General features: G+C 41.6%; 1 protein-coding gene and 1 long non-coding RNA gene across 2 annotated transcripts in view; both read left to right on the top strand.

Moving 5' to 3' along the window:
• MYO16 (myosin XVI) overlaps positions 1-5,282 on the top strand; it is a 396,474-nt gene extending 391,192 nt beyond the window's left edge. Inside the window, exon 35 of the mRNA XM_067293848.1 lies at positions 411-5,282. Within this exon, the coding sequence (XP_067149949.1) occupies positions 411-644 (234 nt within the window). The 3' untranslated portion in view covers positions 645-5,282. The remainder of the gene's footprint in view (positions 1-410) is intronic.
• A 5,805-nt stretch (positions 5,283-11,087) lies between these two features.
• LOC136991120 (uncharacterized) lies at positions 11,088-21,635 on the top strand. Its single transcript, XR_010883156.1, has 3 exons — positions 11,088-11,190; positions 12,217-12,346; positions 21,556-21,635. It is a non-coding gene; the product is annotated as an uncharacterized lncRNA (long non-coding RNA).
• The last annotated feature ends 998 nt before the right edge of the window (positions 21,636-22,633 follow it).

Raw genomic sequence — 22,633 nt, forward strand, 5'->3', positions numbered from 1 at the left:
CAGGCCACCCTGTAGCAGTCACAGGATTTCTGTTCATGATCCTACTAGAACGTGTGGATAAGCTTATAATCCTCCCCAGTGCTCTCTGCAAATAATAGATGTAGTCTGTAGAGCAGAAAGTGGTTCCCTCCAACAGAGGGCTTGGCAGTATAAAATACCTCTAGTAAGTTCAAGGCAAGGTTATTTTGCTGAAAATCATTATTGTTTATACAGCATTATATATGTCACTGAGCTCTTTGCAGAGATAAGAAAGCAAGGACCTGATTCTATACTCACCACAAGTTTACATCAGTGAGAGAACAGGCAGAGGATACTGTGCTGAGTATCATTAAACATGGGCACTGCAGTTTTACACTGCCAAGAGAATTAACTTTATCCATTTTTCTCTTTCATTTCCTTCTCCCTAACAGGTTATTCATCAGCTTAGACTTTCAGAGAATGAGAGTGTGGCTCTGCAGGAGCTTCTAGATTGGAGGAGAAAGCTGTGTGAAGAGAGAGGAGACTGGCAGCAAATCTTGCACAACACTGAGCAAAGGATCACAGCCCCACCTCCACCCCCTTGTAAAAAGCCAACACTGCTGAAGAAGGTAGAAGATACCTCCTGCAACAGACTCTCTTCAGGCCTGTGGGATACCACCATGTGATTTAGATGTGTGTGTCTGCAGACTGTTAGGAATGAAACCATGTGATGATTTCCATCTGCACAATCAGCAAGTTTCCTTCCCTCCACAACGTGTGCAGGGATTTTTTACAAGCACTCATTCAAGAGCGCAGGAGGCAGGAGCTATGTAGATCTGTTGTGTGTGCGTGTATATGTGTATGTTTGTTCTTTTCATATATATATATATATACACACACACACACACACACATATGTTGCATCTGTGAGTATATATATGTGTGTGTATGTATATATATGTATATATATATGGAGACAAACTGCACTATAAGTACTTAGCTTAAAAGTACAAGACCGTCACTTAAAGCTCTCCCATGGACAATGAGGAAACTCTATGTTAAGCAAATGAGGATGGGCAGAGCTAACTGACAGTCATTTTAGAGAGATCAGGAAAGTCTGTGTGCACACTGTACAGCTGTTTTATATAGTACAAAAATATGATGTTTCTTGTTCCTCAATGAATGGTTTTATTATATTACATGTATACATATATATATTTCTTTGTAGATGTCTGTGTTTTATTGGAGTTGCAAACTCAGTGATTATTTACATGTTTATTACTGGTGTTTTATAACTTTATGCAATTGGTGCTGTTCTTTCTTCAAAATACAGGTAATAAATACAGTACTCACATTTTTCTTTCATAGTTTATCCTTAACAACATACCAGTTTCAACTCTGTGTTGTTTTTCCAGAACTGGCAATGTCCTTTTTAAAATCAAATTGAGAAATTCTTACAAAGCTTCCGTTTGCAGGTGTTGTTTAGTGCTGTTTGCAGTCATGAATTAGAGAGCATGACTTTCTTACAATGGGCCTGTGTTTCTGAATGAGTTAACTGTGAATTCTTTAGTTACATCTCAAATCTTACTTCATTCTGGGTTATGTAAAATAATGAGGCACTCATTTGGATTATAAGTATGGTTTGAAATTCATAGCTGATTATGCATAAGGTCAGGTGTCATTGGAAAGATACATAATGGTAATGAGGTATGAAAGTAGGGCTGTGATTTACTGTTAAAAGCCAGGAGGCTTTATGGAGATGGGTATATCAAAGGATTATGTCCTTACAATGGTACAGTGATGCATTTATACCTCAAATTTCATGTAATGAAATGGTTTCAGAAATTGGAGCATTCTAGTTGGAGGACATGAGTTCTGAACAGTAATGTTAATGTATGAAAAGCATGCTGCTGGAAACTTGTTAGCTACTGCTCAGCAGTCTTTGAAATACTGCTTTGCCAATAAAAGGTGTAATTTATATATACACAAAGGAATTTTGTCAGGGGGTGCTTATTTTAAGTTCTGGGAGCAGCTAGAGTGAGTGTGAAGCACTCTTCTTGTCTGTTTGCCCCATTCCTATTGGGATCCAGAGAAAAGTGCCTATAATTTTGCAAGTGGATATAAAAGTGATGCTTTAAAATGTAAACTAGGTTAAAAAAAATGAGCTCATCCTTGGTTGTAAGTTATTGGGCGGGAAAAACAACCTGCATAGAGATGTAGATTTTTCTGTCATATTTGACAGAAGCTTCAAGCAGGCTGAGTAGCACTAAGCAATGCTATGCTTGCTTGCTTGCTTGCTTGCTTGCTTGTTTTTACAGGCAAAAGAGCAAAACTCAGCTTGTCCCCCTGAGTCCCTGAAGATCATCAAGCTGTAGGCAGAACTCGGTGCCTTCTCTTGCTGGAGATTAAAATAGCCATTCTGAGTGGACAAGGAAGGGGAGGCACCAGGTTAACTCTCTATTTAGTTATATGTTGATTGTTCTTTGATACTTAGGGCAAATATCACCCAGCACAGAATTTTACCTTGTTACCAGTATTACCTTCCCAGCAGCTGTCTGTGTAAGATTACCCATTATTTCATGGAGAAGCAGGGATTCTGGACTCTAAACCTTACCCTCAGCTGATGTAAATGGTCGCAGACCGTTACCTTCCCAGTAGGGGCAAAAGGCAACTGTGTGGGTATGTAGAAAACAGCTCCCACCCCCCAAAACAATTATGTCATAACGAGGCTTAGACTGGCAGGACTGAGGTGTCTGCCTTTCAGCTCGGCTAACCGGGGACACGCAGAGATCTCTGCGTGAGAGTGAAATGAACTGGATACCAGAGAGCTAATTAACCTGCCCTTGCCACTACATTGCTTCCAGGATGCAAGTCGCTCTCTCTGCATGGCACAGCAGCGCTGTACATAGCCACAACAGCTTCTGCCCAGTTAGTTCAGCCATCCCTAACACCTCGCTGCACTGAGCCATGCACACACCCTTGGGCTTATCGCTCCTCAAACAGGCCTGGCAAATAGCCGTCTCATAGGCGCTACCCATATTGCTCCCTCTAATGCCCGCTAGCTGGCTGGGTGACTGGTAGCAATCAATTCACAGCAGCGTGGAGGTTTAGGGCAAGCTGTAAAAGCTGCCGGAGAAGCCAGTTTAGATCATGTTGAGATCCCTGCTGCTGCAATTAGCCTGCTACGAGTCACCAAGCTAGCTATTTGTAAGGTAAGCTTATGTATCTCTAGACTGCGCTATAGCCATTACTGCATCTGTAATGTGGGAATACCCAGAGGGTAGAGACTACATTTGTCAAATGGAGTTTAAAACGGGATCGTGCACATTGTACCTTTTGCAATCCTTACTAAAAGTTGTCTTAGAACTGTGATCAGCCTCAGCTGCAGGGGCTGAAATGGGGTTTAAGGAACCTTTTTGGTACTCTTTCAGTCTGTATTGTATCCCAGTGCAGCTGCATAAGCCATCTGTGGAAAAAAAAGGTACATAGATCTTCTAGCAGTTTCATCAGTACAGTTACATAGGAGAAGCCAATACAAACCTGATGTAGGCAGTCTGATTCTCCAGACAAAGGGCAAAGCACGTTATTCCTCCCTGTGCAAAAAGCCTTTGTCCTATTTTTTGCAAACTTGGGTAAGACATGTATTTTATGGGGCTCTTCCTTAGAGCATGTAACCACAGTACAATACTACAAAGTAAATAGCAGAGGATATGGGATCTTTTTTAAATTATTTATTCCAGGATGTATGACGGCCAACTTTTAGTCTGGAAGATTTTTCAGGAAATTCAATTAAAATACAATACCATAGGAGAAGTATTTGTGTTAAAAGCATGTATTTCTCTAATTGCAGTAAGACACTCCAGAGTGTGACTTATGATGTCATAATTCACACCTAGTGTGTTCATTGATCCCTTGGCCTTTGGCCTCATGCCTAACAATGCAGCTGGTAGGGAATTATTGTACCATAATTCACACCCTACCGTGTCTTATTGCTTAAATAACCATACCCCCAGAGGTGTCTTAAAACTACCATTAAAGTTTATATTGTGTATCAAAATGTGTTTACAGGGCCAGGAAAATATACTATTGACATTTTGAAATGTTGGGAAGTAGTTTTAGCAGAACTGTACAGTGCTTGTAAATTAATCTTCCCAGAGGAGTATGCACCAGCCAATTACAGTATTTCTTGAGTATATGAAGTTCTCGTACATTAAAAAATAGCTTGGACAAAAAAAAGCCTTATGAATTCAATATTCTAAAGGGAAAGATTAAACTCTATGAACATGCTAATGCCCTTAATATCCAATGAACAATCTAACATATATTTATATTTGCAATAAAGCAATTTCAGGAAGCTGGGGTTATCATCAGATAATCACACCTCCACATTGTGCCTTATTGCTTAATTTTTCATATGTGAAACAAAAAAAACTTCTAACAAATCAGCATCTCTTCCGTGTAAGACAGTAAGAATCAGATATGTTTATACTTTAAGAAGTCATTGGTCTTAAATCCAAGAGAATTCTAAAATCAAATTAAAAAAAAACAACAGCTGTTGCCATGAGAAATTTTTAAAGCCTTTAGATCTTCCTTGTTGCTCCTGAAATAGCACTTGGTGGTTTTTAGTTGCTGTAGTTACAATCCTATTGCAGATTAAAAGCAAACCTTGCTTCTACTTTTTAAAATTGGATTTAGATGTTTGGAGAAATACATGCACCAATATTTTACAAAACATCTGTGTACAGCATGAAGTGATAAGCCTTTTAAAACTTTGTATTGTTTACAAAACAATAATATGATTGTTGAATAAGTGAATTAAATTTCCCTTTTTTGCCAGTGATCCTTTTTATTCCTTCTAAAAGGTTGACTTAGGTTCATTAATAACTTTATTACATTGCAGGTCCTTTGTGTGTGGGACAAAGAATTTCATTAACTTGCTAAGAAAGCATAATAGATTGTAGCATAGTTCTAAAGTGATAGTAATAGCCATATTCATTGTAGTTTTTAATTCTGCTCTATACAGTATTGAGAACCCTAGTAATCACCTTATTCTTATCTTTATAAAGCCTGCTAATATCTGAAATGCTCTGAGAAGCCTAAAATAAGTTTTGCCATTCTCTTGTTAAATAATAAATTTATGTAATTAAACTCTGTACAAGTCAGTTTTCCAGAACAGTATTAAACATTTCATGGCTTTGTACTCTATATATACAGTTTTTTAAGAGAAAACATCACCTCAGCATAACTATTTCACAGTATCGGAACAAAACACAAGGGCATATAAGGAAATGCTTTTCTTCCAGCTTTGCTGTTCTATGTGTACTCAGGACTTTCACTTTCAGAAGAAGTAAATAAATCCCTGTGCTGGTTTATACCGTGGCTGTGAGAATTAGATCATTAACAAAGGCTGTCTGTCTTTCCACCTGTGGTTTGGCCCTTTTCCTAGCCACAAGAATGAATGTTGGATCTGACTGAATCATATATTTTGCTGTGAAGTGGCTGAGGCAAAAATCTAGCCAGAAAAGGATTTTTGAGGATTTTTGATTTATTGTGGTAAACAAAAAAAATATCATCTGTGTTAGCTAGAAGCATTTAATTCAACATGAAGTAGCTTGTTTTGGTGCACATGTATACAAGTAAAACCCTCTCTAAGCCCTTTTTTTCATTCCTTTCCTGTCATGTTAGGTTAATTTTCAAACAAACTTTTATTATTACAAAAAATTATGCTTAAAAAAATTATATCAAAACCTTTAGGGTTAATTTTTGAAATGAAACATTTTCCTTTAAAAATACTAAAATGAAATATTTCAATATTTTCAAAATGCTTTTCACCTTTTCCAGCTGAAACTGTTCGCTGGATGCAGTCTGAATTTACACAGCTTCAATCCTTCCCAGACATCATTTTTCAGAAATCTACACTTCTCTGAAAAGACCATGCTAATGAATATTTGTTTCAATCTGCAAGAGGACTGCTGAGGTCCTTGCAAGTATGAACAGGGAAAATTTGACAAGCACAGGTGTATTGCCATTCTAGCAATGTTCATATGACAACTATTAGTGGTGCCCCTACTGTTCTAATCTGGACTCTAGCCCCTTCCCTATCTACATGGAGCTGAACTCTCCTGTCTCCTGAAATTCATTAGACTACACAAAGAAAAGGACTGAATCTTTCATCGATGGAAAAAAGCACTCCCATGGAAGGGGGAGAAATGTGCTTCAGGTTCTTCTCTAATGCAAATTATTTAAATATTTCTGAAAATGGGAGTTGGAATGCAACTCTCACTGGCCAGATGTGAACAACCTACTAGGTTAGAAAGTCTTTTCATTTTGGCAATGAACATCTATGCAAAACAAAATAGCTTCAAGTAAAGGTTATGGACATGTAGCTCCTCTGCTTCACAACATAGTATAACTTGGTGGTCACAAAAATCTTCTGAAATGCAGGGAAGCTGGTTTTGCGTCCTTCAGGAAGATGTATCCACATGGGTCTTTTGGACTGAAACTACTTCTTCTAGCCGTGTTTAGTGCAGACCCTGGTAGGGTAGTCCAAGCCTGACAAATCAGATGATAGACAAGAAGTATCTAATGTTTAATTTTGACAGGCCTAGGATAGGAGATTTGTCAGGTGTGGACGGATAAGTCTGAGGTGCTTTGGTGTTTCTACAGTCAAATTTAAGGACCCAATTTCAGAAACGGAAATCTTTAAACATTATGACCTTCCTTCCTCATTGTTCTGAGCAGCAGACTGAAGCCATAAAGTACAACATTGGATTTGAAAAGGACAAGCCAAAACAAAAAGTGCAATAAATCATGGGAAATCCACAGATGTAGTCTTTTATTTAATCCCTGTATAGAATCCTGGCCCTGAAAAGAAAATTCTCCCTTGTGAGAATTTGGGTCCCGTAAGGAAGTTAACACGAGGCCTTATTTTTAGCTGCCTTGTCCCTGGAAAGGAGTGTAGGACTTTGAACTGGGTTTCCATACTGACTGTACTGGGCTTCCATTTCCAAATCTCTTGCTATGAGAGTTAAATGTCTAAGAATAGCACATTTGTGGTGAAATACACTTGTAGGGTGGGAAGCATAGAGTTTGACACTTGCAGAAGCAGACCCTGGGGTTGGCAGAATACTTTCAAGGGATGGTGGACTAAGGAGCTGCTATGAGCTCTGCAGTGTAGTGTTAGAGCACTTATGTATATGGAACAAGAAGAACTATAGTTCAGAGAGAACAGGAGTAGACAGCAGCAGCCTGAAATCCCTGTGCATTGAAATGGGTGTATCCACAGCACACAGAAGGAGATGAAAGGAACAGAGACTCCATCCTCCCAGGAAGTTTGAGAGTTTCTGAGACTTCACAGCAAATCTGTGAAGCTTACTAAACTGCCATGCCTTTCACTTAGTGTGACTCTGAATTTAAGAGAAGTGATGCAGGCATCACATTTGAGAGTGATAGTACAAGCATGAATCAAGTTTAGTGTTCTTGAAAATACTCCCAGGTAGAAGTAAAGGCCTAGGCAGGGACGAACAAATCCTGGAGATGAACATAGAGCTTCCCAAGATGGTGCATATATTCCTAGTTAGCAATTCTCATTTAGAGCTTGTAGAGGGCATAGAAGATTATAGAGGATAAAGATAAGCAAACATTAGAGAAGGGGGGGAAAAAAAAGAAGACCCTGAAAATTGTAGCTAGCCAGCTTTTATTTTCCATTCTGATACTAGAAGAAATTATATAACAACTATCTAGAAGACAAGAAGATTTAAAAAAAAAGCTGAAATGGGTTTCTCGGAAACGTGTATCAATCCACCACTTTTTCTTCTTCAATAAGGTAAGTGATCTGATAAATATATATATATAAAAAAGCAGTATCTATATTCTCCCTTAAAATTTATAAGGCTTTTGATGCTGTGCCCTATCACATCCTTTAAACAAACTGAGGAAATAAGGGCCATTTAATGTTTTCATAGAGTAATATAGTTGGGAAGGGACATCTGGAGATCATCTGATCTACTGTGCCCCCTCTCAAATCAGGGCCAAATTAGAACGGATTGTTCAGGATCTTGTCCAGTTGAATTCTGAGTATCTCCAGGAGCTGAAATTTCATATCATCTCTGGGCAGCCTGTTACAAAGTTTGACTACCCCACTGTGAAATTCTTTTTCCTAATATCTATCTGGAATTTTCCTTGTTGTAATTTGTGTCTTTTACCTCTTGTGCCATGACTGTGCACCACTGTGAGTGGTTCCATCTTCTATAAATTCACACATTAGGTGATGGTAGACAGCAATAAGGTCTCCACTAAGCTTTCTGTTCTTAAGCCTGAACAAACCCAGTTGTCAGAGCCTCTTCTCAAATGTCATGTGCTCCAGCCACCACAAATCCTCTCAGTGACTCTCCGCTGGACTTTTACTCCAGTACGGCAGAGTCTTTCTTGTACTGGGGAGGCTGAAACTGGATGCAGTATTCCAGAGGAGGTCTCACATATGTCAGACAAAGGGGAAAGATCAGTTCCCTCAGCCTGCTGGCTGCACTCTTCCTAGTACAGCCCAGTATGAGGCTGGCTTTCATTGCCACAACAGCATGCTGTTGACTCAGGTTCAACCTGTCGTCCCTCAGGACCCTCATGTCCTTTCTGCAAAGTTGCTTCCTATCCAATCAGCTCCCAGCCTGTACTGTTGCATGGGGGTGGGGGAGGTGGGTTTCTGCTCAAAATGCAGAACTTGATGCAGAACAACTTGCAGAACAAGATGCAGAAGATAGGAGCAGACTTATAGAAAACCACAATCTAAATGCACGTCAAAAAGGTGAAAGGAAAATGCCAAGGGATTGGTGTACATAGGACACCACTGATATTTAGTCTGCATTGTTACCGTTCTCGTTCTTACCGAGGAGGCACGGGGCCTCCCCCCAGACCCCGGACCATCACCACACAGACACCAATATGAGGAGTGGCAAAATGGCGTTTAATGAAGCGTGTCCTGCTCTTTTATAATGCTGTAAAGCCCCGCCTTCTTCTCCGGCAGCAGTGCTCCGCCCGTTACGACCTTCCCATGTTCCGCCCCGCAGTGCCTCCCTGCTCATCCTTTTTCCTCCACATCTCCCCCTCTCCCATCAACGTTGTTTCGTTATATCGAGCGGGACGCAACGAAACAAGCGAAAGTGAGCCCATCTTATTCCGGCAGCTGGACGACAGCAACGGCGGACGTCATTGATCGCATGGCAGACCTACAGCAGGCCGCTGGGCGGAAGCTTGCGTTGGTAGCACTGCCGCTACTGCTCAAGGTTACTGTATGTGCGGTGTGCCGCGACGGGACCGCCGTCGGGTGGTTACTTGCGTTACTAGCTTCGTGATCAGAGCTGTGTGCTGCTTCCCCTTTTCCCGATTCTTAACGCAGGCGATGTCCTTGTCTTCGTCGTTCAGGGAAAACCTTAAAGGCATAGGCGGGATTGCTCATTTCCAACAGACTATATCCCCCCCCCAAAGCCCAGCCATTCCTCCAGAATTTCTCCTTCTTGTTTTCGAGCAATCCAGACTTGGCCCGCTACTTTCAGCAAGGCTTTCTTAACGCAGCTCAGTACTACACACAAGCATAAGCCTATAATTATGAGGATTAGCAAAATGCTCAAGCCTTCAGCGAGCAGTCCTATTAGCCACTGTGGTAGATTGCCAAACAGGTTAGTTAGCCATTCGTCTAATGGCGTTTATTGTGGGCTGCGTGCAAGCTTACATACAGGTGCACTTCGTTTCCACCCCTAGGCTGCGCGTCACACCGCGTGATCTTCCGCTACGCCTAGTCTACCGCTTCTCATGCAAATATCTTGTCTATGCAGTTTCCCAAGATCCACCACATCTCCCCCCCTTTCTAGAACCTCTTTTTCCTGTACTATTAATTGATATACTCTATGCTCATGTCTATCAAGCAGTTAAGCCGTACATGCCGTAAGCAATAATTCAGAATTAGCAAGCCGCAGCATATCGCTATTACTACTGTGAGTGCTATCAAGCCTAGTGTTATAAGCCATTTCTAATCAAACCATGACAAGATCCACGCCCCTGTGTTGACTTGTTCCCCGTCAGGAAAGTCTCTGTCAGCCCCGCCTCGGGGTTGAATGGGATGCAGTAGTGAGCTGCTCTGTGCGCCTGTGCTCATCTCCTCCAGTATGACTCTGCGGTCCCCGGAATCATGAAGCCGGCGATAAGCATCAATGCAGCCATGCAGCAGCATCCCGTCTGGCGTTGCCCTGTTCAGGATGGAATCTCACCAAGAATGATTAGTTACACCCCAGACCCTCCCGTACGTGCATTTAGGTCAGGTTTTATGCATTTCATTGGAACCCATCTTATCTGCTCCTCCCGTTTCACCGCAGCATACCCTCTTCCCTGTGATATCCACAAGAGAAGCAACGCTGTGGTCCCTTTCTCATCTGGTCCACCGCCGTGACAAGAGCCTGCGCTGCTGCTGTTCCCTGATTCTGTTTTTGCAGTACCGTGCGGATGACAACCGAAAGTGGTGTTCCTTTAGGGATCGTTTTCAGGATGTCCTGCGTCATGGCGTCACTCTGCTGCCAGAGGCACTCCATCATGACCGGACCCTGGGCCTCAGGGGGCAAGTCTGACTCTGCAATGGCCCGCTGGAGCCTGTCACAGAATTCAGTGAAGCTCTCTGCGTGTGTCTGTTTTATCTTTGTCCAGGGTGGCTCTACCTTTACTAGCTTCCCGAGTTCTTCATACACGGCCTTTGGGTCGATGGGCGTCCATTCTATGAGCCCTCCGGGCGCCAGGCGTACCGGCAGCGCCGACGGCGTTTCAGGGGGTGCCGTGAGTTTAAGACCCCGTAATGTCACCGCCCCCGCTGATAGTTGCCAATCTGGCAGGTATAACTCGGCTCGGGGCTTTTCGCCACTGGAACCGTCCTGGGATTGTGTGTCGGCCAGTCGCTGCAGCATCCGCTGTTGTTTTTGTACTTCTCTCTCCAGCCTCCGCAGGAGTCGCAGCGTCTGCTCTAGTCCTATCTCCACATCCTCCTCCACCTCCTCCGCTCTCACGCCTCCCTCGCGCTCCCCCCCCCGACAGACTTCTTGAAACCGCCTTGTAACGCTGTCCATCTCATCCTCGCTCACCCGTTCCCTCCCACTGGCTCGTCTCGTACTATCGAAGGTGACTCTCCTCCGCCCTCTTTCTCTGTCCCCGGCGCCATCTTTGGCCGCTGACTCGCCCTGATTCCAGCTCTTATCAGGTACCATGAGTGCCCCGGGGAGCCACTCATTCGGTGTTCGTATTCTCCCTCGCTCATTCTCTCGCTCATTCTCTCGCTCATTCTCTCGCTCATTCTCCTTCCCCCTCGGGCTCACTGGGCGCGACGGGGCAAGGTTGTCCTGCTCTGTCTGCCTGTCGCAACTCGTCCCAGGGGTAGTGTGGTGGAGGGGCACGCGAATCCTCTTCTCCCAGCCCGGCTGGCATCACTAGGCCTCCGTCCCGTTGTTCCTCCCCTTGCTCTTCGACCCGCTCCTCTCCCTCCTCTAGTGCCGTTCCCTCCGCCTCCTCCGCCGCTCCCTCCGTCTCCATCGACCCCGCGAGTACCCCACTGCCTCTAAGTGCCTCTCTAGCCGCCTTCCACGTCTCCCGTTCCTCCCTCGCTCTCCGCAGGAGCATTCTTATCAGCCCCCACGCCTTTAACTCCCTCGCGGATCCCCCGTTCATCGGGAACTCCGCCAGCGCTGCTGTGCATTGCAGCCACAGTTCCTCCCGCAGAATCTCCATAGGAGAAGTAATCGCTCCCTCCTTTACGAGCCTCTCTACACACGCTCGTATCGCGCTCGCCTTCAGCGGCGCCCGCCATTCCTTGGCGCAGGCCATCACTACCTTACATATGGCCTCCATGGTTCCGGATCCGGATCCCTTCCTCACGCTCCCGGCGCCTGCGCCGGCCGAGCTGCCTCCTCGGTATCACGTCGGGGTCACCACTTGTTACCGTTCTCGTTCTTACCGAGGAGGCACGGGGCCTCCCCCCAGACCCCGGACCATCACCACACAGACACCAATATGAGGAGTGGCAAAATGGCGTTTAATGAAGCGTGTCCTACTCTATTATAATGCTGTAAAGCCCCGCCTTCTTTTCCAGCAGCAGTGCTCCGCCCGTTACGACCTTCCCATGTTCCGCCCCGCAGTGCCTCCCTGCTCATCCTTTTTCCTCCACACTGCATTTACTTAGTGAAATCTTGGGAGAAGTGGTGGGGGAATAACTCAGATTTTGGCTTTGCAGTATTTCCACCACACAGGGAAATAAGAGATGCTCTTTCCTTCCCTCTGCTGAGAAGCGGCATGCCCACAGTCTCAGAAGCAAGAAGACTTCAAGACTTGTAACTCTTCTAGAAAGCCAGGGCAAAGCTCAGGTTGGTAAGACCATAACTAAGATGCTGAGTAGACTGATGGAGTGTGCTGAGTCAGCATGAGCTGTGACATACAGCACTTGATATGAAAGCTAAGAGGGGGTCCTGGAAATATAAACAGTTTGGGTGGGACATGAGGTGAGGGTTGGCAGAGGGCTGGGCAGGATATAGCCATGGCATGGACAGAAGCAAGATGCAGGCAGTGCATGAATTTCACAATAAAGGGTCCAAAAGAAGGGAGAGGAGATGAGGGTAATATGGCATAGTTACCTAGCCCAGAGACCACAGCTTAGATTATCATGAAACGTTTGCCCTGATCAGCTTTCCTAGGAGTGTAACAGTCTCAAACCACAAACAGCATGCTGGAGCCTAGGGACCCTTTGGATTAGGCAGTTTACATCACCTTCATGGAGGGAAAATTTTGAAAATACTGCCTTCAGTATTGTCATAAATGTGGTACACACATATATATACTCTGTGTGTCTCTCTCTCTCTCTCTCTCTCTCTCTCTCTCTCTCTCTCTCTCTTTCCCACTCTCAGTGTCTGTGTATAGTTGACATGTGCTCCTTTATGCCTACAAATCCCTTGTAGGAACTGTAGGATTCTCAGGTGAGCCTTTGCAATGGATTTGCAAACATTACTCCTTTATATGATTTCTGAGAAGTTAAAAATGCCCCCCCCACCCCAGTACACTCCCTGTATAATCCGTGCGTGATAGCTCTGAGGCCGGTTATTTGGAGAAATAATACTTCCCATGTCCCCCTCTGTTTTTCATGGAAACAAATAAAAAATGGGTGGAAGTATTATGAGGAGAGCAAGCAAGATTTAGCTCCATTCACATACAAGTGGAGAACATATTTAAGGTACCACTGGACAAGGAAGTAGCTTTCAAAACCATGACAGATGAAAATGAGGAGATGAATGATTTTTGTCTCTACCTTTCAATGTTGCTTGGCTTAGAGGGAGAAGAGTTTGTTTTAATATATTTCACTTAGAAACAGTGACATAATTAAATTATGTTACGACAATGAAAAAGGTTTTGAAATTGCCAAAAGTCTAAATTAGAGCCAGGAATCATCTTTTTATTCCAGATACTGCTCTTACAAGGTCTGTTTTGCTGTGTTGCAGCCTTGACAGAAAGATACCACCTTTAAGATGTGATGGGGTAAACCTCTGTATTCATTCAACTTTTAAGGTCTGTGGGATAGCTAGCAAAGGGTGAGCTGTGATCGCTCTCTAGCAGGTGATGAAGCCATGCACTTACTCCCCACAGGATTCCAAACTGCCAACAAGCTGTTGCAAAAGTGCTCACTTAGCTTAAGAATTGAATGTCATCCCCATATATAGAAGACAAAAAGCATGCTGCTGCTTTCAGAAATGGTCTTCTGAATTATAAATAGTTATTTAATAGATAAGGGAATGTCTCTCACCTTCACTGAAATTAGTCAGTCTTGAAGAGGCTACTTTACTATCAAAAAGAAATGGGAACTACCACAGAAAATATTTCCCACAGCTTGTCAGGGTCAAGTGACAAGCTCTGAGAACTCATTATGGCCCCTAATAAAAGAACTGTTCTTGCTTCTAATCACAGAACCTAATTCAGCACAATTCCTAATTTAAACATATGTAAACACACAGAGGAGATATTAAACCCAGAAGTTATGACCCAAGAGCATTTGCAACTGGAATGGGTCACTCAGACACATGGAAGTTTCTGATTTCAGTCTGATTATTGACCTCAGTACTAGCGAACTTTATGCAAAGCGTTCCCTGAAAAATTCTGTAGACAAAATGTATGTGTTTTTGGAAGTTTGTTTTTTTCTTCTGATTAAAAAAGTAAGAATCATTGAAATAATCTAGTTTTTAAGTCATCAAATGTATGCTAAAATATAGTGAGGTGCAAATGTGAAATGTAGAGAAATCAGGTTCAACAAGAATAAAGATCCAGTGGAAGCTATGAGCCTTCTTGCTGTAGATATTGTGCAAAATGGGGCTGAAAATTACTGCTGAAGTATAATTTGGTTCTGAGAGCTGACAGGCACATTCTTACTAGATAGATCTGTTCATTCCGTATATTTAGTTATATCTGCTCTTTTTAATGACAAATAAAAGAAAAAACAGTTTAGCTACTTTTTGTTCTCCTGAACAGTCAAAGCATCAAAAAATAGCCATGTGATTTCATTTTTCATTTGTGCTTCATATCATTTCACTTCAGCTCCGTTGAATCATTGACACTTTCAGCAGTCAGAATGAAGACAGTTACTGATCAACGCTTCATTCTTCAGAAATTAAGCACTGCATGTGTTCAGTGAGGTAGGCTTAGCTGACTCTGTGCCTGTGAAGAACACTCCTTTCCTTTTATTTAGCAATAATTTGGTACAAGACAATCCATTTTGCTCATTCTGCTCCAACCTCCTAGTCAGGTAGAAGCACTTCTACTTCCACTGCGCTGTTCCTACTGTAACAATAAGGCCTTTAATAATAACATTTTTGAAGCATCTGTTGAACATGCTTGGTGCTTCAGATTCTTTCTCAACATAACAGACTCAATTTCTATAGCAGTAAACATTAGTAAATTCACAGCTCTCTCTGAATATCAATGCAATAAACTGTTAGGATACATTATGGTTGAGTTGGAATGAAAACTCTGTCCCAGTGATGCAGACCACCATGCACTTTCACACTCAACACATTAATAGAGTTTTAGCCCTATCATTTGTAACTATTAAACTATAACTGAGCCTTTAGTTTACTTGTGATCTTTGAAGAGCAGTTCCATTAGAGACCTAAGGGAACTGTACACCACAAAATAATTGTAGACAAAGATTAACCACAAAGTCCTGATGGTTTGTTAGAAGCAAACAAGCATGTGAGAAAGCAAATAAAAACAACCTGGAACATTTCTGCTTTCATTTTCTTATCACTTTCCATTCAAATGGAAGTTTTGGCCTTTTAGTATCAGTATAAAATGGAGTAGAAGACACATTTCTACTTCATTATATGCAACAAAAAAGGATTGTACAACGGAGAACTATTTTCCATCTCTCATGTGGATTTGGTCATTATTTACTGGAGGCTATTTTGTAACACAATGACCATCTGTCAGTAAGCACTGAAAACACTCAATCATGATGGCTGTTATTGTTAAAATGCCACAATCAGTGACTGCTGCGAGGGATTAATAGATTTTTTTTTGCACTAAGAACAATTACATATTTAGAAGGCCAAATTAGCTCTCATTGGCATTGGTATAAATCCAGAGCTACTCCACTGGAATTCAGGTATCATCTCTAGATTGATATATCCTGATATACCAGGGTAACAGATGTCAGATTTTGACCCAGACCTTTAATATAAGGAGGTCAGGGAAAGACTTCTTTTTGAATTAGTTATTATTTTGAAAAATCTGTGATTGCCTGTTGAAAAAGTATATTTACATTCAATTGCATAATGGAAAGAACTAACAGAAAACATGTTTTCTACCCCACACTGAAGGGGTAGCTCAGAATCATATTCAGCTATTCTGCAAAAAGGTAAATATTTTTAGTACTGATCATTGTTGCTAAAGAGATGTACTTTGTAGCCGTATTTGTTAAGCTTTTCTTTTCAATACTGTGTCACATTTGTGTGTGCACACTTGAATTGGCATATAGATGCTCAAATGAACCACCAGCCATACTAGTCAACCCCAGCATTACAACTGCATGTAGTTCTGCAAAAAACCTGTATAATTACACCCTTCAGGGAAAGTCTGGAATGAGATTCGTTTAAATGCAGCCATGTGATTACAACTGCATCATTAACATTATTTTTTTATATATAAAGGGAAGTGGTGCCCTCAGGGCAGCAGAGTGAGCAAGAAATATGGCCTATACATTGAAGGTCATTTTCTATATGGGGGTGGGAAAACATATCTTAATCAAAAAATCCCCCTCCATAACATTTATTATGACCGTGGGCAGTAATTACTTAGCCTATTAAAATGCTTAAGTCAGTTAATGATTTAGTTAGACATTTCAGCTGAAGATGGTGGCAGGAAGGCAAAAGAATGGAGTGAGTGGGGGAATCTAGCCTTGAAAGAAGCTGAATATCTCCAAGAAGTCTCTGGAAACCCTCAAATCCTTTTGGTTTCATTGACTGCAGAGGAGGTTGGCATGAAGTGGAGCTGGTCTTTACCTCAAAAAATCCTATTAAGTCCTATTAAGTCCTTAATTTAATCACAATGGATTAAGTCCCATCTCCCACTACTTTACTACTTCTCCTGACTGCCAAATGCTAAATGGCACCAGACTTTCAAAACAGGTGAGCAACATGCGAAAAGTGTAAAGTTCTCCACTGTCTCACGAGTCCCTAGCTCTCCATCACATGCGTGAGATAGTAGCAAAGGGGTGAGTGTATCAGGGATAGGGAAAGGGACTTGAAATGTCCCAGCATGTGACCTGGCATAAAGGCTTCAGCTCTTCAAGATCCCTCCCTGGCTCCCGACCTACATGCCCAGTATGGAGCGGGAGGTGGAGAAGGGATGTTTCTGTCACGTAACCTTATACAACCACACTCGCTGGAATTGCATCTGCCTGTGCTCACAAGACAGGGGGGGAAAAAAAAAAGAAAAAGCTCACACCATATCTAGAGGAACAGCCAGAAGCAATTGCTTTGAAACCTCTTATTTCCAGATCTATCCAGTTTCCACCTTCCCAGAAGCAAAGATCTTCTGAAAGCAGCATTATTTCCCCCCCCCCCCGAGAAAGCACGATAGCCACTTTCCCAAAGGACCACCAGGTGTCATTTTGCAGCTATATGGAAGTTACCTGTCCTTAGAATATTAAACCTTTACTATTTTGATTGCATGCATTTCCTATCAAAGGATAGCATGATATGGACTGAATACTCCTGGAGAGATCACTTAACCAGTTTACTTGATGGATGTATCCTTTCCCTGCCTTCTTTTCAGTCTATGAGCTTTCTGCGGACCAATGATAATTTCTCCAATCCTGTGCATTGCTCACAGTTTTTTGCTAGTCATTTGTCTAAACAAATTACATCCTGTGGTAACCAAGCTCCGTAGACAGTCATTCTGGGCGATGTGCGACTAGCCCTCTAAGTCACAAGGGATTGCTTCAGTTTCCCACTCAGGTGACATAAGCTTTATAAACAGGCACATGCTTGATAAAATTGCTAGGCTTTGACTCAGAGGTTGATAGAAAGCTACAAGCATGATAAGCAGAGCAATCCCACTGCCACACAAAAGGCAAAGAATTTTATAGGCCAGTTGTCCTCAGGTACCACACTTTTTCATCTCAAGCACAGTGATAATTCAGAGAGTTTTCATCAGCAGATTTCCAAGAGGTTGTGTTCTGATTATTGAAAAGAATTGTTCAAACAATTTGTTAATACTGACCAAAATGATTTATGAAAACAATGCTCAGTAAATAAGCCCCAGAGAGATTCAAAATAAATTATGAATAAACTGCTATATCTGTTATTTGCATGAGTATTGCCTTCAATTTCTTACTCTACAGCTATCAGTTAAAATAACCTATGATCTAATGCATTTACAATACACTTGTTACATGATACCTAATCCGACAACAGTGGTGCTGATGAGTCCCCTTAGGTTAACCCTACACTTTCTGACATTTAGCTTTTGTGACTTGATGAGTTAATGTGACATGACATGAGCGTATGCCATGAACCAAAGGTCGGAATGGATTCAAATGGATACACCTGCTTTCATTTTGGCCAATCACCATCAGTTTATACAAAGAGCTTCCAGACCAGCACACATTTCTGATAATAACTGATGATCATGAAGGAGATATATTAAGCAAAGCTTAACACTTACTTATCCATAGCATCTTTCCAGTTAATGGCATTTGATTAAAAAACTGATTTCTTCTTCTCAGAAGCTTTACTTACTTAATTTTGGACAGCTGGCTGAGTCAGATTCACAGCAGCCATGTCTATACCAAGAGGCAGAAAACCCTCCTTTGGCACCCGCTACTGGCTTGTGCAGGAAATACAGTACTGTACTAAATGAACATACTGCCTCTCCTTGTATGGCCTAAGGGATCACTTATGCTATGCTGGTTGTCCTCAGTGGTACCCCCCCTTCACCCCGTCCTGACCCCCACCCCCCACTCATGTAGGAGAATTGTTGAAACTTGCTGTAACTGTCTTCTTGCTTTTATGCCTGAATTTTCTTTGGCTAAAGACCATAGCATGGTGAGGAAAGGCAGATGGTATGTGCCCAGCTCCAGTTTCAGGGATGCAGAAACTGGCAGACTCTTCCACATCCCACATCATAGGCAGAGCCAAAGGAACTTACCAAAATTGGGACTTAGACAGAACACGCAGACACCAAAGTTCAAAGCTGTGATCCTGCTCAGCTGCTCAATTTTTTTGCTAAATTCCATTCCAATATTTCAATTTAAAGTTTTCCAAATACTTTGAGTAACACTTCAGTTCTTGCACAGCCCTGCTCAAGTCTTGGCAAACCTGAGTGAGACAATCTTTATTTTCTATCAGTAGCAATGGGGGATTCAAAACACGGCTGGACCATGGCATATATGCCCTGTAGAGTGTGAGTTCAGAGATGTTCTCAGACCAGCGCTAATGCAAAGGATCGGGTTTTTCAAAATATTGTAAAGTGTGAGGTTAGAAGTCAGCAAGCTCAATCCTCCTTCCTTGCACAGAGTAAGGATCACTGAGTTTATTACCTGTAGATTATCACTGACAGGTGAGTTGACCTGCTGTTATGTATCTCAGTAAAGAAAATTGTACAAGCACTCTGGCTTTCTCTTCTATTGTTCCACCCCTCTAACAACTTAGGCTATTTTCCTGATGCCCAGCCTAATTATTTTGTATTGAAAATAAAGTTTATTTCCTTCTGTCTTTCTCCCTGTAGCTACAGAATTTTGTTGCTTACTTTCCCCTTTATGATGCATTGCATATAGCATGTTATCATGTTGAGACCTTACTGGAGTTACAGGATAAAAAAACACCCCAAACCAAACCAAACCAACCAGCCAGCCAAACAAACAAACAACAACAACAACAAAAACACAGAAACTAAAGAGAAAAGACTATTTCATAGGTGCGTCTTTCAGGAAGTTCTTACAGATTTTCATGTTTCATCACAGTGCCCTGAACTACAGAGTGTACAAACCATAGCATTTTAAAGCCAGATCTCTCAATATACTCCCACTGAAATTAGCAGATGCCTAGATACCTTTCTGGCTCTGGATCTCAAGCTGTGATTCCTTTCACTGAACTTTAACTGCCTAGAAGTGAGATGAGTTCTTTCAAATTTGTTGCGTTGGCTGAGAGGCAAGGACATTTTAAAAACAATTTATTTCACCTCCTTAAACATCTGCCTTAGACATCCAACATTTTCGGGTCTCAACAGAATGAGACAACTAGCTTAGAACAGACACTGACCTTTTAGATATTAAATGTGAGGTGAGATTAATCCCAGTCCAAGTAAGTCAATAAAAATATTCTGTGAATAGATACTCCTCAATTATCTGGAAACAAACAAAAGCAGCATTCTTGGGCCCCTCTCTCCCAAAAACCACAGAGATTCATACCATGATAAATTCCACATTTACTCATTAATTTTGAATTTTTAACTGTAATCCTGAAATAGTCCTCACTTCAACTGGAAAACCAATGAAACTTCGAGTCAATAAAACAATGCATTAAAAACAGACCGGATGTTCTAATTATACTAGTTGATTGTTTTTATCCCATTAGTTGTTTTTAATTATCTTTCTTATGAAATTTAGAGCCACAAGCCCTCAAACATCTAAACATTATCATATTTTCTCTTTCTTATCCACTTGCCTGATCCAGGTTTGCATATGGACCTTGTCCTTGATGTAAAATAGGCTACAGCAGTCAGAACAACCAGATTAGCTGGGAATAGTAGGTACTGAAGTGGGAGTTAGATACCTAAATACCTTTGTGCACTTGTTAGTGTCTAGGCTGAAGAATTTTAACTGAGATATTAGATAGGCTTTTAGATGTGGTTTGAATTTATACTCCACACTGTTGAGAAGAAAGAACAAATGTCTCTCAATTTTTGTCCTTCCTTAGCCCTGCTTCAACATGTGGCCAAACCTGAAACAGGCATACTCTAAAAGCACCCATTGGCCAAATCGCATTGGCCAAGCTCTGCACTCTTCCTTCTCCCCCCCCTTTTTCTCATTGATTGTATGGGGAATGGGAGTTACAGAGCATGCTAGGCCATTTGACTCAATGCCTCCTGTTTCCCGTCTGCCTGCAGAAAGCCTCCAGAAGTCTGTTTACACAAATGTGACCGAAAATATGCCTCTAGTGTTCATGCTCTTGATTTGTATATGAAGAAAACACACATGCATGAAAAATTAAAGGATGGAAGGAGAGGGAAAATAAGCCTGGAGAAGAGACAGAGTGAAGCACAGATATATACACAGGCACACAGTAGATGAAAAGCGAAGAGGGCAGAAGAATACCAAATAAAAACTGGAAAGTCTGCTTTCTCAGGAAGCAGGGGGTTCATTTAGGTAGATAAGTTTTGAACACTTTGAAAGACTGATTTTCACTGTTGATCACAGAAACAATTTCATATAGCAGGATGCTATTTTTGCTGTTTTTCTTCACTGTCTGTGATTTTTCTATTCATTGTTCCTAATTATTCTTTCAGTTCTTTGATTTTGTACTGGATATTTTTTAGTTCTTAAAACTAAAACTGTTTTTAGTGACTTCTCTGCTTTTTATTTTATTTTATTTTATTCTAACATAAATGACAAACAGGCTGTATGGCACATTCTCAGAGGAGAAAGCTAAATATGACGGAAATGGAATCTGAGAATGTTTTAAATAAGGACACTATTCTCCAGATCAAATAATAGAGAGATGAGTCAAAACTGGTTTTGTTTTCCTCTCTATAATCAATGCAAACTTGATTAGGTTCAGTATATGCACTTTTTCTTATTGATTTTTTTGTTGTTGTTCTTGTTTGACTGCTGGCTTTCTAGTATTTCCCAGGCTTTGGGGATTTTATTTTCTCTTCCATATGCTTTTTTGGCTTCTTCCCATTCAGTTGCCCCCGAATTCTTTTTAATAAAAAAAATAATCACAAACAACATGTTTTATCTAATGTTATAAACGCATTTTCTTCTGGGGACTGTCAGAATGGTCAGTGGATTTGACTTACTGCTTTCTCTTCAAAGGACATTCTGGGGTCAAACAGGGCTATATGGTGAAGTTCACCATAGCTCATGAATTGTACAGATGAAGATCACTTCAGCCATCAACGCTGTCATCCAAGAGCCTTTCATGAATACTCAGTTTATTTGAAAAAGAATTCAGTGTAAACTGAGGTCTTTCTTGACTAAACAGTATCTTTTTTAAATACCTCAGACCAGATCATCTTCAGGAAACTCGAGTGAGTGGTGCTCAAGTACTGGGTTACATGCTTGCTCTTCATGTAGCTGAACGTCTGAGCCATGGACTTTCCATACAGATTGTGCATGCTCTGAAATCTCTTAACAGCTATATTGAATGTCAGGACATAGAATGTATTGGTGCCCTCCTGCTGTCCTGACCACTTGCTGCCCACCTGCTGGCTGCCTTGTGCGGATTAGCTTGCTGCCTTGTTTAGTGGTTTAGAATTTACATTCCAGACACAGGGGAGGCTGGGAACAAGAGAAGAGGAGGAAACATAACAAGGATTCCCCCTCCTGTTGTTATGCAAACCCTGAATCCTCTGATACCCCAGCGACAGCTTCTAGCTACCAGGGTCTGCACATTATTAGAATATTTTATATAAGCCTAAATGACAGATAAGCACTCCAGGAAAGTGCGTTAGTCCATCCTATTTCCTTATCAATTCTCTAGATTAACACTAGCTGCAGTTGCTGTTCCACAAGTAACTTCCTGATGAGCTCACTGTGCAAGGCTGAGCCATTGTGTCTTTATTTATTTGCTGGAAGGTACCATGGCAAAATCTTCATCACAGAGCACTTAGATATTTTAATTAAAATGCTTTATTGATGTATTTGGAATTTAGCACTTCACTTGAAAGAAAAAACAAAACAACAAAAATCCTCCAAAAACATACCAAGGAAGTGTTGTTCATTTTTTCTAAATGGCAGGAAAATCCATGTATGACATTAAGTGGTTTTATTGTCCTGTGCAAATGCTTTCTTATTTTCACTGTTATGTTCACACAATGTGTAAACTGGAAGAAAACAACAAAAAAAAAGCAATGAGTCTTATGCCACAATGCACAAAATAAATCTTATATCA

Source organism: Apteryx mantelli, chromosome 1 (genome assembly GCF_036417845.1).
Source record: "Apteryx mantelli isolate bAptMan1 chromosome 1, bAptMan1.hap1, whole genome shotgun sequence".
Classification (NCBI taxonomy): Eukaryota; Metazoa; Chordata; class Aves; order Apterygiformes; family Apterygidae; genus Apteryx; species Apteryx mantelli.